Source organism: Syngnathus leptorhynchus, chromosome 9, assembly GCF_054491065.1.
Source record: "Syngnathus leptorhynchus isolate UIUO chromosome 9, UIUO_Slep, whole genome shotgun sequence".
Taxonomy (NCBI): Eukaryota; Metazoa; Chordata; class Actinopteri; order Syngnathiformes; family Syngnathidae; genus Syngnathus; species Syngnathus leptorhynchus.
The window spans coordinates 11,655,995-11,672,407 of record NC_141203.1 but is presented as its reverse complement, the minus strand read 5'-3'; the positions used below and the strand labels follow the sequence as shown (position 1 = coordinate 11,672,407).

Here is a 16,413-nt window from a genome sequence, read left to right as displayed (position 1 = left end):
AGTTGCGCAGCTTCATTTCAACAATTCTGTCGCTTGCTTTATCAGTGGCTTTTTTTAGTTAAGTTTATTTCCGACAAAAGTAGTACTTTGCTACCATCTCAAAGGAACCAGTGAGCTATTGCGCTTGATTGAAATCAAATATGCACCTTGCTAACATCTCCTTGGCAGGAACTATGTCGAATTAAGATGAGGAGCTTCATTTAGACGAGCTTTTGTGTTGAGGAACGATGTCAAAGTGATTTGTGACTGTCACCTGCTCGTTTTTTTGTGTTTTTTTTTTTCTAAAGATGCAAACATTGATTTGAGTTGTGGTGGTCATTTATCCCAATGTAATATAGCGCTTGAGCTAGGGGTTGTCATGACGACTGACATCTCAAACGACCTTGTAGCCACCAATCGTGTCGTGCTCTGCGCTTAAAAGGTGACGATGGGACTTTGTGGCCTCGTAATGCCGGAACAGATTTTTGCTGCACGCAAGGAGATTGTGCGTGTGTGTGTGTGTGTGTGTGTGTGTGTGTGTGTGTGTGTGTGTGTGTGTGTTTGCACCAGTGCTTCTGTGTGGGCGTCCATTTCGCCATGTTTGAATGCATCCATAATTGTGCGTCCGTGTCATCGGGTAACCAGAGCATTGATAAAAGCGGCTTATGTTTATGCTTTCCAATTTCAGCTTGTCATCTCGGGATCAAACATTTTTTTAAATCCCGCCATCGCCACGTGTCCCATCTGCACCGCCGTCGGGATGGATGGATGGATGCTTGCTTCCTGACAAAAACTCTTGGAGGTGAAATTCGAAAACACACACACACACATCATTTCCCCAATATTAAAAGACGCCCCCACCAGGCAGGCGCGCACGATGGCGTGTGGAGTCTTTGAGTCTACAAGGCTGAGTCATGGACTCGGAGTGCCAAAAGTAAACCTCAGACTTTATGTTTTTTTTTTTTTTAAATCACTTGAACAGACACAGATGACGCAGGAAAGCTCACGTCACCGTCTCCATGCGCGCTTCGATCTCGGGACACAACATTAGGTACACCCGTACTATCGAGTCCCTCCATCTATTTACTGTCTTCTTCATTCGGATCACAGGGAACCTGAAGCCAGGTGCCGACCGATCACCATATTTTTTTGTTGTGTTTTTCCATCACACAAAGCTAACAATAACCATGAAAGTATTCTTGGAAAATGTGAAGCTAGCCATTACATTGCGGTAATATGAGCATAATAGAGTATAAACAGTCGTCATAATGAGAGCGTGTTGACCTTGGCACGCGGTTTGCTCCAGCTCAGCTCCTTCAAGATTGAGAATACATTTATCATGTGAAAAAAAACCAACCACAACGACATGAACAAGTGGAATATTCTCTTGAGTCTGACTGACGGCAAATGGACAGTAAAGCCGCTTTAGGATTGGCAAGCATTTTCCGTCGTGCCGGCTTGGAAAATATGATATCAAAGGTTTGTATTTCAGTATGAGAGGCTTGAAGGCAAGATATGGTTTTCTTTTTTTTTTTTTTTTTTTTGTCGTCCTACCTGTTGTGTTGTTTAAAAGTGTTCCTGGCTCCTGTGGCTAAATAAGACCTTGTTTAGTTGGAAAAAAAACACAGCAAGCATCAACACTTATGTATGCGTCTCCTAAACTGCAAGTTTTGTCTACTAAGATGTTGAAGAACAAAACAAAACGTTTGCAAACATAATGCAATGGAGAAGAAACAATTATTAACATTGTTACATTATTGCCACCCAGGATTAGGTATTTATCAACATATATTCAGAAAAAGGTTGACGGACGAAATATTACAATACACCAGCGCCCTCTTGTGGACGCATGAGGGAACTTGCCAATTTCTGCCAACCCCCCCTAACTTTAAAACAATGGCACTAGTTTCAAAGCCTCCTTTGAAACAAAACGTTTGCCTCTCAACAATTCACCAGACTGTCATGCCAAAAGAAAATGCACAAATAAGTCCTTGTAACCATTTTGTTTAATTAGGAGGAACAGCTCGGGCTCAGATTGTGCTAGATGTGTTAAAAACTTTGCAGAAGCATAGTCATAACTCTGAAATGATGACACAGCACTTTTCTACCAGCAATGGATTCCATTTTATAGTCAAGTGGTGAAGAAAAAAAAAAAAACCCAAGACTTCAAATCAAGAGCCAACCATTGCACCAAATTCTCTTTTGATCATCTGATTCAAGAGCACAAACAGGATGGCTGGACGACTATTTGACGATTGTGCAAAACTAAGCGAAGCGTATCGTAATACTTTGGCTCGGTTAGAAGTAGAAAAATAAAGGGAATGTTTCCGAACTTATCGGAGACTCAACGTAGCGATTCAAAACGGCCTTTATCATTCACATTCATCACTGGCATCATTTTATAAAGCGGTCACAACAACTTCTATCCTGAAATGAAAAGCCACTCATGTTCTTGACAGGTGGGGGGGGGACGAGCTTATTAAAGGCAGTAACAAAAGGTGTCATATTTCACGGGCAGGGCTGGAAATATTTTTCTCACTTATTGATGTCTGAGAATGGTTGCTGAAAATGTGACAACACTCCAAAGTATGTACGTCATACTGAATGGCCCGAGATATTGCGTTCCAAATTCAGAACATTGCTAAATGATCTGGCCCCAAAGTTTCCATCCCCGATGAATAATCCAATGCCACTCAAGGCTTCTGTATACGAACGATTGTTAGTGTAGCTACGGCGACATCTTAGATTGCGAGTCAGAATATTTTGGCAGCGCTGCGACCCTCCTACGCCGCGTCGTCAAACTCCTCCGCGTCCACCAGGCAGGAGCGGTCGGCGTCGGGCGCTCTGAACGGCGGGTGGTACTCGAACGCCGTGATGATGGAGCCCGGATGATGCCTCTGGTACAGGAACCAAAGTACGGCGGAAACGGCCATGATGACAAAGACGCTGAGGATGACCAGCACGGACAACACGGCGTTGCCTTCTGATGGAGGACAAACCACGGACGATTCAGGCAAGTTCTCACGCACGACAACTTGCCTTACTAGAGTGTGTGTGCGTGTGTGGAGGGAACGTACTTTGTTTGGCGTCCGCTGCTTCTGAAAAACAGAAACAAGATGATTCAGTATTTTCAGATTTCCACTTGACATGATTAAACCCTTTTATGCAGTAGCCTTGTCATTATAATACATTAAATGAGAAAAAAAAAGAAGTTAAGTGCTTGCAATGGCGCCCTCTAGTGGACAATGTTAGCAACAAGCGTTTTATAGAAATAGAACAGTGAATGTGTTCTCAACCACAAACGTTTGACAACGCTGCTATTAGACAAAACCATTCTCAAAATCAGGAACAATTTATATTATTTAAAAAAAAAAAAAAAAAAAAAGTTAATAGTCTTATTAAATAAAATAATAACTCGTACTCTGAGCCGTCTCACAGACGATGCCGTTCTCGATATCATCCAAGCAGCTGACCCGTTCCCACTTGCCCGTGTCGCTGTGCAAAGCCACGCACGTTTCCATGGGAACAAAATCCGACGGGGACGAACCCGGTTCCCAGTTGGTGAACTTGACCGGCTCCTCGTCAAGCCACATCATGCCCTCACCTGGTAAGAGTGACGTGACTTGCTCAGCAAAAACAGAACTGATGAAAGAAAATCACTGATGCACATTTTTCACTTCCTAAATACTTAAGAACAAAAAAAATGACTCCATTATGCAAAAAAAAAAAAAAAAAAAAGGATATCCTGACGCTGTGTCAGGATGTGCAGTGAGCTGGGTGGGCCAAGTTTGTTGAGTATTAACCCAAAAAACACGAGTTGATTTAGGCAAGTCACATGACACTTACTGTTTGTATCATAATACATCCCAAGCCACATATTGACTTCGCCTTTCCACACCTCGGGACTATATTTAACCACAAAGTCATTCTCCTCAGCACTCTGGATGGACAGCAGCTCTATAAAAGGGAACATCAAGAACAATAAAAATGGCAGCCATATTGACTGGACACAACATTAGGAACACGTGTAAGATCAGAAATGACATTATTGGTTGATATTAGTGAATGCATTATTATTTTTTTTGACATACCAGATTTTGGGCAAAGGCTTTTGGCAGCCTCAAAATTATACACTTTAAGTTTGTCCTCCTCTCCGTGGACAAAGTGGTAGCATCTGTCTTGAAAGGGAACCCAGGTGCGTCCATCGGCAGGACAGTCTGTGGAAGGATTGCGAGGAAAAACTGAAGACGGTGACAATTCTACTCAAAGTACATTTTTGGGTGGGAGTTGTCACTTCATTACTTGCGGGATCTGTGCTGACGGTAATCCTAAAGTTGCAGTTATCACTCCACGCAAACAAAGTCAAGTAATGCTGATTTGTTGACCGTGCTTAAAAAAACAACAACATTGAAAGTCCCGTTGCTTAGTCATAACGCTTTTATAACGCTGTAAGAAAGGGTTAAGGGGATTAAAAAAAAAAGTGCAATCTGATATCCACGCAACTTTGCGGCGTCAACAACAGTATCGACATTTGAGAGCCTTTGAAAAATGTTTCACTTCCCGAATAAACAATGCAAAGAGACTTGCAAGTTAGCGGAAGGGAACAAAAAAAAGGCCTGTAATAAAACAAAAGTATCGAGATAGTGTTGTTTGCGCATATTGCGTTATAACTCCAATTCGTCGTGGTCGGTCCTTACCCCCCATCCAAGCCGCCTGCAGCTGGAGAAGAAACACGCACAAGCAGCATGACAGGGACAAAGAAGGACGAGCACTTTTCTGCGGCAACTCCATGACAGCAACGAGCCACAAGAATCTGCAAAAAAAAAAACGACGTGTATTTTTTTCTGTTTACGAAGCGAGTTAGCCCCGCCCACTAGTTCGTCGTACCAAACATGCCTGTCAGAGAAGAACCCAAAAACATTTGGAGCGTTCGGTTGTGTGACATAAAAGTACTTTCACTGTCTTTGGATTTGATTAAAATATGAACATAATCCCTCTAATGACGGTAAAAAAAAATAGAACAATAAATAACCGTAGCAACGCTATCAAAAGTTGAATGTCAAATGACGCGTTCAAAGCACAACGAGAGGATCGGAAAGAAGGGTACGACTTTATTGAGTTCATTTTGTGACCTGGAAGTAAACGAAGTGGACGTCATCTACCGGCTGATTTAAATGACTTCTGAATGTCTTTTAGCAAGATTGCAAAAACTAACAGCGCTCTGGATAATATGCATGGATGTTTTCCTCTCTGGAATTCGGCCAGGAATTGAAGACGCTTCTTGGGATATTCACCTGCATTTTTATTGGGTAAGTTTAAGAATGTTTTGTTGGATTTTTTGACGTGGGAAAAAAAACATCTTGGCTTGCTGACGTGAAAGTTGCTCATTAAAAAGACGACAATATTAATGTATAGATAGAGATGCTTGGGTTTTCATTTGATTATTGTGTCGTTTCTTTTGTCGATATTTGAAAAGGAAATTTTTTTTAAGTTTTAAGCCACTATTGTTACTGATTTGTGGGCACAGGTGTGTTCTTATTGATTGGAGCATAATGAATGAGATGGGGGAAAAAAAAGTGCCCCAAAATTTGTTAAAATACCCCAAAAGTGCTCGATTAATTTTTTTTTAATTATTTCATAATCTTATCAGTGATTAAATAACTTAATAAATTTCTTAGTCGCAAACTCCACCAGAATACACATTTTTTTTAAAATCTCAGTTTTCTTTATTTAAAAAAAAAAAAAAAAAAAAATCAAAGTAAAAAGAATAAACCTGAGGCCGAAATCTAGAGGGAAACAAGTTTGGCCTTAACACGACCAAACGACCTTTTAACGGTACAAACAAATCACCACAGGCAAGTGTGTGTGGTCCAAAAAAAAAAACACATCATAAACCTCTTCCTCAATCTCTCTGTACAAAACAAATCTTTATAAATTATAACTTTGTTTTTTATACAACCTAATGACTGTTCAACATGATGGCTGCTTGCTTATATGAGCAGTTTTTCTTTGGACGCATTTTTGCATCTTGCGCCCCCCTCCCCCATACTATGGCACTAGCAGCAAAAACTCACAAAACAGTCTCGGTTGTAAGTCTCGGGCGTGATGCAGAAACCTCGAGCATAGCCTGTTCCACTTGACACCCAACAACTGCTGCTTGTGAATTTGTCTCCACCCATACATAATCCTTGGAATCCACTGAGATGAAAGTAGCAGTTGTTTACCAAAGTAAAAAGCTTGCGGTTGAACCCTTCCTGAAAATGGAGACACAATGTACAAAGATGTTTGGAAGAAAAACCCTTTTAAAAAAAAACTAAAGCAAACGACACCGTGACCAGCTCCTGAGCTTAGCGTTTGGTCTGGGAAGTGGGCTGGACTTGCTAACCCGGTTTAGAACTGAGGAACACGGAAAAACTGAGGTAGATATCTGGTCTGACTGACCACTTGTTGGAATAGCAGAAGGGCACCTTGATTAAGAATGTTATTTTTTTTTTTTAAACAAAAGAAAGCACCACTTGTAGTGCTGTCAGATCAAACCACATTTTTTTTACATTATATCCTCATTAACTAATATTGCATTGTCTTTTTTTTTTTTATATCTGTGGCACTTGTTGGATTAAAAGCAAACTGAGTGTAAATGTTGAAAGGCACAGTCCATCACTGCTAGCTTAATCGGAAAGTCGCCCCCTTTCCGGTAAAAGACAAAGATTCTGTTTCCTCAGTATACAAACTCCTCATCTTTGGTGATAAAACAAAAAGTGCTGACTGTACGTTTCCGATTAAAAACTGAGGTACAATGCATTTCTCCTGTTAGCGCTCACCAAGTCCAATGTTGAGGCTTTCCTGTGTGTGTGTGTGTGTGTGTGTGTGTGTGTGTGTGTGTGTGTGTGTGTGTGTGTGTGTGTGTGTGTGTGTGTGTGTGTGTGTGTGTGTGTGTGTGTGTGTGTGTGTGTGTGTGTGTGTGTGTGTGTGTGTGTGTGTGTGTGTGTGTGTGTGTGTGTGTGTGTGTGTGTGTGTGTGTGTGTGTGTGTGTGTGTGTGTGTGTGTGTGTGTGTGTGTGTGTGTGTGTGCGCGCACAAATCTAAATCCACGTGTTCCTCTTGGCTTGTTAAATAAAAATGAAAAAGACATGTAAATGGCAACACAAAGTTACCATTAAAAAAAAAAAAATTAAAAAATCCTTGCCGGTCCAACTTAACGTCAGCTAGTTCAAACCAAATCCAAAACATGATCTTTTCCAAGATCACGTTAAAGTATTGCTTTCCAAATAAATATCACAAGAAAATGAACAGGCGTCAGCACATACTAAGTACATCTTATTTGCAAAAACCACGACGTAGCTCATTTACAAAGCAACAGCCCTTCGCTTCCGTTTTTTTTTTTTTGGGGGGGGGGTGTCAATCTAAACAATCACTGTAGTAAAACTGTTAAGGCAAACTGTGTCATCATCCGATAGCACGGTGAGAGAGGGAAAAAAAAAAAACGCAAAACACTTGGCCATGGCAACACTCGCACAGCAAGCAAAAAAAAAATTATCAAACTGAAAAAGACAAAAAAAAATGATCACCAGGCAGTTTTGTTGTCTTGTATTTGCTGGCAATCTTTGGTAAAAAATAAACCTTTTCTTGTAGGAAAATTAAAAAAAATCACTTTTCTAAAAACGTCTTCTTTAGTAGTTGTTCAATTCATTTGATGAACTGAAAAAAAAAAATGGCCTCACGGCATTGCAAAACCAGTGCAAAGCGGTGAAGGATCCGTAGCGTTTGTGGTTTTTCTCGAATTGCTCTGGCCGTCGGCCGCGCTACTTGGCTTGTTGGTAGGCGTACGACGAAGCGCTGCCGGGTGTGTCCACCTGAGGCGCCACTCCGTTTTCCTAAAAGACAGCACCGGCGAGATTTTACCTTTTCTGGATCGACCAAATAAAAAAAAAAAAAGGCTCCGCTTTTGGACGGCCATCCACTTACTTCTGCGGGAACAGCTGCCGGCTGCATGTGCGTGTACTGAGGGATGTAAGCGGCGGGCATGGGAGGGGTGGCGCCCAAGAACTGAACAGAGAAGAAGAAGAAGAAGGTCGTTTGAATTTGAAATACAATGCCTTTGTGATCATCTTCCAGTATTGTCTCACCGCTCCTGCATTGCCCAAAGACATATGACTCATTTGCTGTGCCAAGGGAGTCATCATGGACGTAGGCTGCAGTGACAGTGATGGCTCCATAGAGGGCGATATGACTGCGCCCTAGAAGCAAAAAACGTAAAAGGGGAGTGGATGCAGATGCGTCAACACGCACAAGTCAAAAGAGTGAATGGGAATTTGGACGGTGGCAACAAAAGCTTGTTATTTATTCATGTTTTACGTCATGACCAGAGCGGGGAACGGTCACATGGTGCGGTCAGGTTGCAATGGGTTTTTTTTTTAGAACAAAGCAAAACCTCATATCTGTCTTTACAATTTAAATCTTAACAATAATAATTGTACTTTTATTGAAGCATTTTTCGACAAAAGAAAAGTTTGCTCACAGGGTGTTGCACGATGTAGGGCTGATGAGGCATCCACGACGGGTTCTGCACCTGTCACGTCACACCGAAAGAATCAAGTCATTATTTTCTCGACGAGCCGCGGACAGACGGGAATGCGGTCTAATGACGTGCAAAAGTTACGAGTGGACTGGATCGGCTTTGAAAACGTCTACGCGTGATCGCCGCTTCGTTGAATCCAATTTACAGTAGACCGCTGCAAATGACCATAATAATCTCATTTGATCAATTGGGCACATTGCCTGAAAGCCTCAGTGACCTGACTTTTAAAAAATGTAGTTAGGAGAGTTCTAGTATTTAACCCAAGTGCAACACTTAGCTTAATGCTAGCACATAATGTAAATTCCCATGAATGGGCTAACAAAACTAGCGGCAATGTTGTGGGACAGTAGTTGCACGAAGTGAATCCAAACCTGATACGCTGAAACCGGAGACATGTACGTGGACAAGGGCATGTGAGCAATCATCCTGTTTGAAATGCTGTACGCCGGCGGGAAGAATCTGCGCACACCAAAAATCAGAACCATGTGGCCGAGCTGGGCGCAAAAAGGGGATCAAAAAGTCCAACTTACTCGTTTTGCATTGCGGCTGCGCTGGGATCGTACGTGAGTGTCATACCAGCCTGGAGGGGAAAAAAGAACAAGTTTGGCAAAAAAAAGAAAAGAATGCATAATTGGCAGGAAACGTTTGGGAGCTTTTAAGAGTAAAGACCCAATGTTAGCATTAGCTCAGTGGAGTGGATTCAATTTTTGGCCTTTTGTTATCCACATGACACTCTTGACTCGTGTTTATGAGAGTAAGCTGACGAGAACGACTGTGTTGTCCTGATTTTACATTTACCACGAGTCGAGACGATCATGCCGCTACAGATAAACAGTGCAGAAGTTGTGTGTGTGTGTGTGTGACCTTAAAGAAGCCATATCATGGCTTGATCACATTTTTTTTTTTTACCAGTCTGGCGTTTCCATCTCTGAGCCAACCTCGACCATTGTGCACAAACTTGTTTTGGCTTTGTCGCTTTTTCTGCCCACCGTCGGCAAACTTGCAGAGTAAAGGTTCAGCGGGCGCTGGGTTGAGGAGAGAAGATCGGAAAGCAGGCTTCACCAAACGGCAGTCAGACAACACAAGCTTCCAATTTGGAGAGCTGACCCCCCCCCCCCACCACCAGCCATCTGAAAAGAGGCATGACTATTTCTGTCGTATAATCCAATTAAAAAGATTAGGCTGGGAGCGGAGCCTCTTGGGCCGAATGTATATGATCCCCCCCGGCTGGAAGGAGCAAACAGTTGGTCTTTACCCGCTACACCGGCGGGCATCTTGATGAATTTGCCGTTGAAGTGAGAAATGACGGCGTTGCATTTTTCGGTCGACTCCATCCTGAATTGAGAAAAGGTTAAGTGAGCACAATTAAGACGGACGGACGGATGTAAGAGACAAGGTGGCCTACCTGGCGAAGCCCACTCCTCTGCTGGCTCCGCTGGAGTCCCTCAAGATGCGCGTTGATATGACCTGGCCGAAGCGTTTCAGCATGTTCTCCAGCTCCTGCTCGTCCATGGACAGTGGCAGGTTGGAGATATACAAGTTGGTTGGGTCCTGTTCTTGTTGCTGAAGGGCCAGATGGGAGAATTTACCACTTGCGCTTATTTCCACTGTCTCTCTTTACTGAGCTTTCGGCACAAAATGGCCGGCGTGAAGTTTTGAGTCGCTTGCGTGCTCGCGTCAGCTCATTTTTTCTTCTAATAGTCAGCGTCAGCAGAAATGCCAGAGACGACGACAAGACCCTGGGGAGCGGGCTCTTTGAATTAATATTCACAGCGAGGTGATGAGGGAAAAAAAAAAAAAAAAAACACGAAGCAAGCTAAAGCAAATAGAACTGGTTGAGAACGCCGTAACCGGTTTGGCGAGGCGGAAAGAAGGAGAGGTCGCCGTGTGTGCATCGCGACTGTCTGGAAACTTGATGAGGAAAAAAAAAATACGTAGGAGCATTCCCCCCTCCCATTTGTAGAAAGTAATGCACGGAAAAAAGGTTGGTCAGGCAGGTAAGGTTACCTTTGCCATCTGAGCTTGAACTCCACTGCTCTTTAGGGCAGCCACGGCTTTCTGAGCTGCAGTGGGACTATCAAAATCCACAAAGCCATAACCTGAGGAGACAAGTAGGACAAGTAAGGGCAATGCTAGCGTGCGTGCGGCCTTCTTGACAAAACAAAGCCTTGCTTACAAGTAGCCGTTCGGTTTGTATTAGTCTTTGAATATATGCTTTGAATGTGGAGAAGAAGAGCGTGAAAAAAGCGCTGAGGATGCAGATACCACAGCCATGTTATTGGCTGAGGTCAGCTCTTTGTACAAACAGGGTGAACCCGTAGTCCCTGGCTTCTACTCAAGCTATTTTTAGCATGCTCAAACTAAATAAAGGTGAATATGTGATCGAAGCTGAAAAAAAGGCTCAACGGTGCGCTGTCAATTTGGCTTTGGAGTTCTTTGCTTGGAATTTTGGCCCAAATTTGAGCCACAAACCAACTTTGGATCGATTCGTCATGTGTGTGACGGTACTCGTAGATTGATGAAACTGCAATGGGGAGTCACACTGAACGGGATCAATAACGTGGACTAACCACGGACTCTGCTGAAGCCAACAAACCCATTAAAACATTTTTTTTGCTATGAACCTAAGATGCAAGGATCACTGAAGTGCCGTCCTTGTTGGGAGAAACAAGGCCACACACACACACACACACACACACACACACACACACACACCTTTGCACGTGTTGGTCGTCTTGTCCAGGATGGCCTTTGTTGAGACGATTTTGCCATAGCTGAGGGAGAAGCAGAAAGACGAGATATGTTGCCCAAGAGAGCGAGCCAGTTGTACAACATATAAAGAAAGAAAGAAAGAAAGAAAAAAAAAAAAAAGGGAGGGAGCGTTCGGCAACGGTGACATCAACGCATTGGCATGAAACGTTATTGCGAGCGAGTGCTGCAGTCGCGGGACGGAAAATAATAAAAATGAAACACCCGCATTTTCAGTTTGATCTCGACTTTTATAAATAACCGATCCCATTAAACTGTTAGCGTCGCTGCAATTTAGACACCACCAAAAAAAAAAAGTGCTCAAATTGGCAGCTATCCAGTTTTTATCCAAATTCGGAGGCCTGATTTGGATGAAATGTAAATGGAGTGTCAACGATGAGAAGATATCCAGCCTCGTCTTCTTTTTCCCTTGAGATTAAACGAATACCGTAATCCGAGTTGATCCTCTCTTCTAAACCGAGCGAATAAAAGAAACAATTGAGCTTGATAACTGGGGCACGCTATCTTCTTTCACGTCACGTTTAAGCATTCGCGTGAGAACTCGCTCTTCAACTCTGTAAAAACAAATTCACCTCGGATGAATTTTCTGCCGGCTCTTCTGCTACCGTGTGTACGAACGAGAGCCGATCGATGGCAGATCAATGGCGCCTAGCGACGAGAGGAAGCGCGTTACTCACGGCTGACAGAGTTTGACCAGGTCATGGTCCGTCATGGATGGGGACAAGCCTCGGATGTAGAGGTTGGTCTTGCTGAGTTGATCCCAGCCTGCAGTGCTGCTGCTGCTGCTGTTGCTGTTGTTGGTGGTGCTGCTGTTGTTACTTGGGCTGGGTGGAGCCATGGGATGAGACAGGAGGCTAACGGGTGACTGGGGGGGAAAAAAAAAAAAAACATTTGTTATTCAGTGCCAATTTGGTGGCGAATAAAAACTCTTCAGTGTTGTATTTGTTGCAGCCGGTATGAGGAAAAACAAATTCCAGAGTGACTTTTTCTGGTCTGAAGAAAGCTTTTGCTCCTTCAGGGATTTGTCAGTGATTATCTCCACCCCCCCGCCAACCACCTTTCTTCTCTTTGGAGGATCTCAAGCTGAGAGGAAGTTAATGGAATCTGAAGCATGAAACACCGACATGACCGAGCAACCCAAATGAAGTTTGGCTTCCCCCCCCCCTCCCCACTGTTGGTGATATTGTCACCTCCCTTCCGTTCACTCGCTATTTTGGAATTAATTGAACGATTCAACGGAGCAGGCCAAAATGCTCTCATGAAAGGATTTCCTGTGAGGAATGAGCGGCGGGGGGAAAAAAAAAATGAAGCGGAGGTGATTACTCCAGTGAGTCACTGCGATGGTGAGAAATAATGCCACTAGTGTTGTCACATGAAGACAGTAGGTGATAGTGCTGTAGTCGCCAAATCAAAACAAAAAGCTATCAGTGAGACCTGCTTTTAATGAGCGTCTCATGACTAGGCCCCCCTTAGCATTACTGTGGTTAATTTCACAATTTTGCCAAGTTATTTCAAGAAGTCACAATTCACAGACTGCTCAAATACAACCCAAAAATACATTTGGATTAAAGTCCATGGTCTCAAAGCTACAGGTAAACATGGCAACACACCTGTGCAAAGTGTTATGCTCCAAAACAGCGCAGATAAATTACAAACTAGGTCAAATAAGACCATTTCCTGTGGCACCCCTGCTTTATTCTACTGAAACGTAAAAACTACATTGTAATGAAAGTGGAAAAAATATAAAGATTGGGCTAAATGCAGAAGTCGCAATAGTAATGGGAACAAATAGAATTAAAAGTTTATTCTCCGGGCCTTCTTTCCAAACAAATGTTGCCGAAAGTCCAAAGGAAGACACCAAAACATGCAGAGTTGATATTTCTTTTGAATTGCTTAAAAACAAATACCTAATGCTAATTGCTGGAGAGAGAGAGAGAAAACACGCACATCCAGAATAAGTCCTTTGTTTGCCGAGTTTGCGGTTTTACAAGATTACAGCGATACAACGCGTCTCACGTGATGGTTCAAATTCATTGATTTTTTTTGGTTGGCGCAAATTACATCTTTGGATATTCCACCCAAAAAATACTTGACTCGTAATTAAGAAAGTAGTAATAAGTTAGTAATAACAAGTTTAAAAGTAACTCCGTATTTAAGGTAACAAACCCTATGGAGTATGTAAATTGCATCATATGTGCAATGTTATCGGAAAACACAAGGACTAGCATTTAAAGCATTTGTAGAATCTACAGTATAGCCACAGCTAGTAGAGTTGACTTCAGTTCAGGGTGAAACTGAACATTTCCTTCTCCTGCAAGATGGAAGGTCAGTTTTTTTTGGATTTCATTCACCGATCAATTCACTCGAATAGAGGGACTGTGAGGAGAATGGGGAGCGGACGACATCTTATCAGTCAGCAACAGACCAGCTGAGCCTGTCATACTGTATAATACGCAGGGCTTCCAGTAACAGGCCTCGCCCATTCAGCTCCTGCCACAGGATAACAGCGCGAACATGAGCAAATATGCTTTTTTTTTTTTCCCCCTCCAGAAGCCTTTTTTTTTTTTTTTTTTTTTTGCCCCAGCGACGTTCAGAGAAATCAAATCAATACATGCAACTAGGCATCAACGCTTTATTCATCATCTTGCAGGGATTTCCCCTCTCTCCTCAAATCTAGTCCAAACAGAGATAATTGAATTTATTTTGAAACGCTGCTGGAAAAGTTACATTTTCCTCTAGTGCCGTTTGGGGTGGCTTAGGAGAAACATAAGGCAAGTCCAAGGCTCGTTTTTTTTTTTTTTTTTTCTAGCCATGATACAGGCAGCCGGTATTCACGGTATTCCTAAGAGACCTCTGAATCACACACACAGGCGCCTTAACACCAGACTTTTTTTTTTTTTTCTTTCTTACAAAATAGCACAAGAGTCCTTATCGTTCTTTCCTTTTTACATTGCAAATGAATCTTTCACCGGACCCTGAACGCAACACTCTAGTTTCACACGAATAAACATCGACTTTAGGGAAGAGTTTGCTTGGTTTCGCGTTTATTAAAGCAGTAAATACTAGACGGGCGGGTTAGTAGTAGTAAAGGTGGAATAGATCGAAAGGGTGGTAGTTACCTGTTTACGAAACTGAGTCCTTAGTGGGTTTCCAGTATTCGAAAAAATCATCCTCAGTCTGATCAAAGGGAGAGTTGCCTTTTACTTGAATAACTAAGTCCCTCGTCTCGAATAACTAAATCCCGCTCACTCGGCTAACGACGCGCATAAAAATGGTATTGTGAGCATATCTGTGGTCACGCAGCCTCGATATCGTCGATGCTCCGGTAACAGACGCCCCCGTCCCAACTTCGAGCGCGGCCCTGCCTCGTATGTTTGACGGGCTTCATGACTCGCAGTCAGCGGGAAGCGGGAGTGAGGCTAAAATGTTAGACTAAACCATTTTGCCGGTCGCGTAGGGGTGCTCAAGTCCCAATGTTCTTTAATAAAAAAATATTATGGATAGATTTTCGAAGTTAGCCGGCTTGTTCGGCCAAATCAAATACAAACCTTAATATTAGGCGTTGAATATAGTCGGGTTTTAAGTAATTTGTTGTGACCTGCTCTACTAAGAAGACTCCATTCCGCGTGGCATCCACCTATGTTGTTGTTTGGAGTGTTTCATGATGCATACATACTTAACATTCCACGGTGTGGCTTGTCCTCATGGTTGTGTTTGCCTCGCACCATTTGAATAAAACGTACTATTCAACAAAGGAGGAAAAAAAAACCATGGACATTTATTAATAGTGACGATTGGGATTACCCACTGCTCGAGGTATTCTAATTTGGTCACACATAGAGCCGATGACGGAGCATTACGACGCTGATGGTCATGGTGAATGACAACCAGCAGTGACGTCGTCCTTTTCTGTGCTTTTTAAATAACATTAGGTGAATAATGCACATCGTCACAATCGTCAACGTCACAAAATCATCGACACATTGCTGACATGCTCTTATCCGTGTCACCCAAGAGTAAACAATTATCTAATACCGCCTATGTAATAAAACGTGATCACATTTGTTGATTGAATTATAAAATGAATTGTATTTGTAATGAAATAAGTCCCTATTTAACACAATGACCCGTCTTATCATGACTGAATTTATCCACACTTCACTGTTAATACATCAATTGAACCACCATTAATACGAGACAGCCCCCCCCCCCCCCCCCCCCCCCCAAAATGTGAATGTAAATAAATGGGTTTAGTAATGTGTGATTAATTACTCTGACTGTAGTATTTGTGTAACAGAAAACAAAAAATCTGAAGTTTGGGCACTTGTATTTATAGATACCATTGTACCATTGTGTGATTTATGATGGCTCCTTTTTAAATGAACCTGAAGGTCACCAGTAGAGCATATAGATGTGTTTAGCAGGCCAACAAAAGTCACTAGGGTCAGCGTGAGAGAAAAGAGGGAAAGGTCTGAGTCGGCACTATCCTTTGTGCGAGGGGGCAGGGAAGAGGCAATTAGGAAATGTTCTTTAAGCCTTAATTCCATCCGCAACGTGTGACTCGTATTGCAATTTACAATCTGTGATCCAATAAAAGAGCTTCAACAGGAATGAAGGTAACAACAAGTGGTCAGGCGGAGAAATTTGATCTGACGATGAGTAAAGCAGACTAGCTTATTAACAAGTTCATAAGCGCTCACCTGAATAGACGGCATGGTGTGAAAATCAACAGTCCTGCTCCTTTAGTTCGGGTCACAAGCTCCTTGCTGGAAAAACCTGTGAGTCAAAATATCACAGCTTTTTTTTTTTCCACACCTAAGGCCTTCTACAGAAATCTCTTCGCCCAGCAAAACAAATGGGAAGCTATTTCTTGACGCCAAGAACTTGATGCAATTGTGGGCCGTATCTCAGGCTCACCCTTATGGTGTAAGAGCCGATTGTTGGAAATGCAGAGATTGCAACATCAATCAAATTCATACTATCACAAACCCCATTTTCACTTTGATGCTCGCCGGGGATTTCCGAGGGAAATAATTGTGGGTTCTTTTCAGGACCCGCTGCATCTCATGCTATTCCCTATCTTGTGCT

The 16,413-nt window shown here is 42.7% G+C and overlaps 3 protein-coding genes across 10 annotated transcripts in view; 1 reads left to right on the top strand and 2 right to left on the bottom strand.

Moving 5' to 3' along the window:
- Window positions 1–1,967: 1,967 nt before the first annotated feature.
- Window positions 1,968–5,075, bottom strand: cd302 (CD302 molecule). The gene is made up of 7 exons (XM_085920944.1): window positions 4,867–5,075; window positions 4,677–4,792; window positions 4,071–4,196; window positions 3,826–3,936; window positions 3,401–3,583; window positions 3,057–3,077; window positions 1,968–2,962 (listed from the first exon to the last, which is right to left on the bottom strand). The coding sequence occupies exons 2-7, from the start codon at window positions 4,768–4,770 to the stop codon at window positions 2,763–2,765; spliced, it is 735 nt and encodes a 244-aa protein (XP_085777070.1). The 5' UTR covers window positions 4,771–4,792; window positions 4,867–5,075; the 3' UTR covers window positions 1,968–2,762.
- Window positions 4,838–16,413, top strand: part of tank (TRAF family member-associated NFKB activator) — a 29,243-nt gene continuing 17,667 nt past the window's right edge. For 2 of the 5 annotated variants that reach the window (XM_085920940.1, XM_085920942.1), the window contains exon 1: window positions 4,841–5,288. The gene's annotated coding sequence lies outside the window, so the exon portion shown is untranslated. Of the gene's footprint in view, window positions 5,289–16,413 lie in introns of all 5 variants that reach the window. The other 3 variants (XM_085920937.1, XM_085920941.1, XM_085920939.1) reach the window with 3 other exon arrangements.
- On the bottom strand, window positions 5,721–16,162 carry rbms1b (RNA binding motif, single stranded interacting protein 1b). Of its 4 annotated transcripts, none has more exons than XM_085920933.1 (13): window positions 16,026–16,162; window positions 12,003–12,190; window positions 11,272–11,330; window positions 10,564–10,655; window positions 9,962–10,119; window positions 9,812–9,891; window positions 9,466–9,581; window positions 9,087–9,136; window positions 8,928–9,015; window positions 8,497–8,547; window positions 8,105–8,215; window positions 7,944–8,024; window positions 5,721–7,852 (listed from the first exon to the last, which is right to left on the bottom strand). In XM_085920933.1, the coding sequence occupies exons 1-13, from the start codon at window positions 16,038–16,040 to the stop codon at window positions 7,781–7,783; spliced, it is 1,161 nt and encodes a 386-aa protein (XP_085777059.1). In that variant the 5' UTR covers window positions 16,041–16,162; the 3' UTR covers window positions 5,721–7,780. The 4 variants fall into 4 exon arrangements, with proteins under 4 accessions (XP_085777059.1, XP_085777062.1, XP_085777061.1 ...); XM_085920936.1 differs by lacking the exon at window positions 16,026–16,162 and adding an exon at window positions 15,002–15,305; XM_085920935.1 differs by lacking the exon at window positions 16,026–16,162 and adding an exon at window positions 14,874–15,013.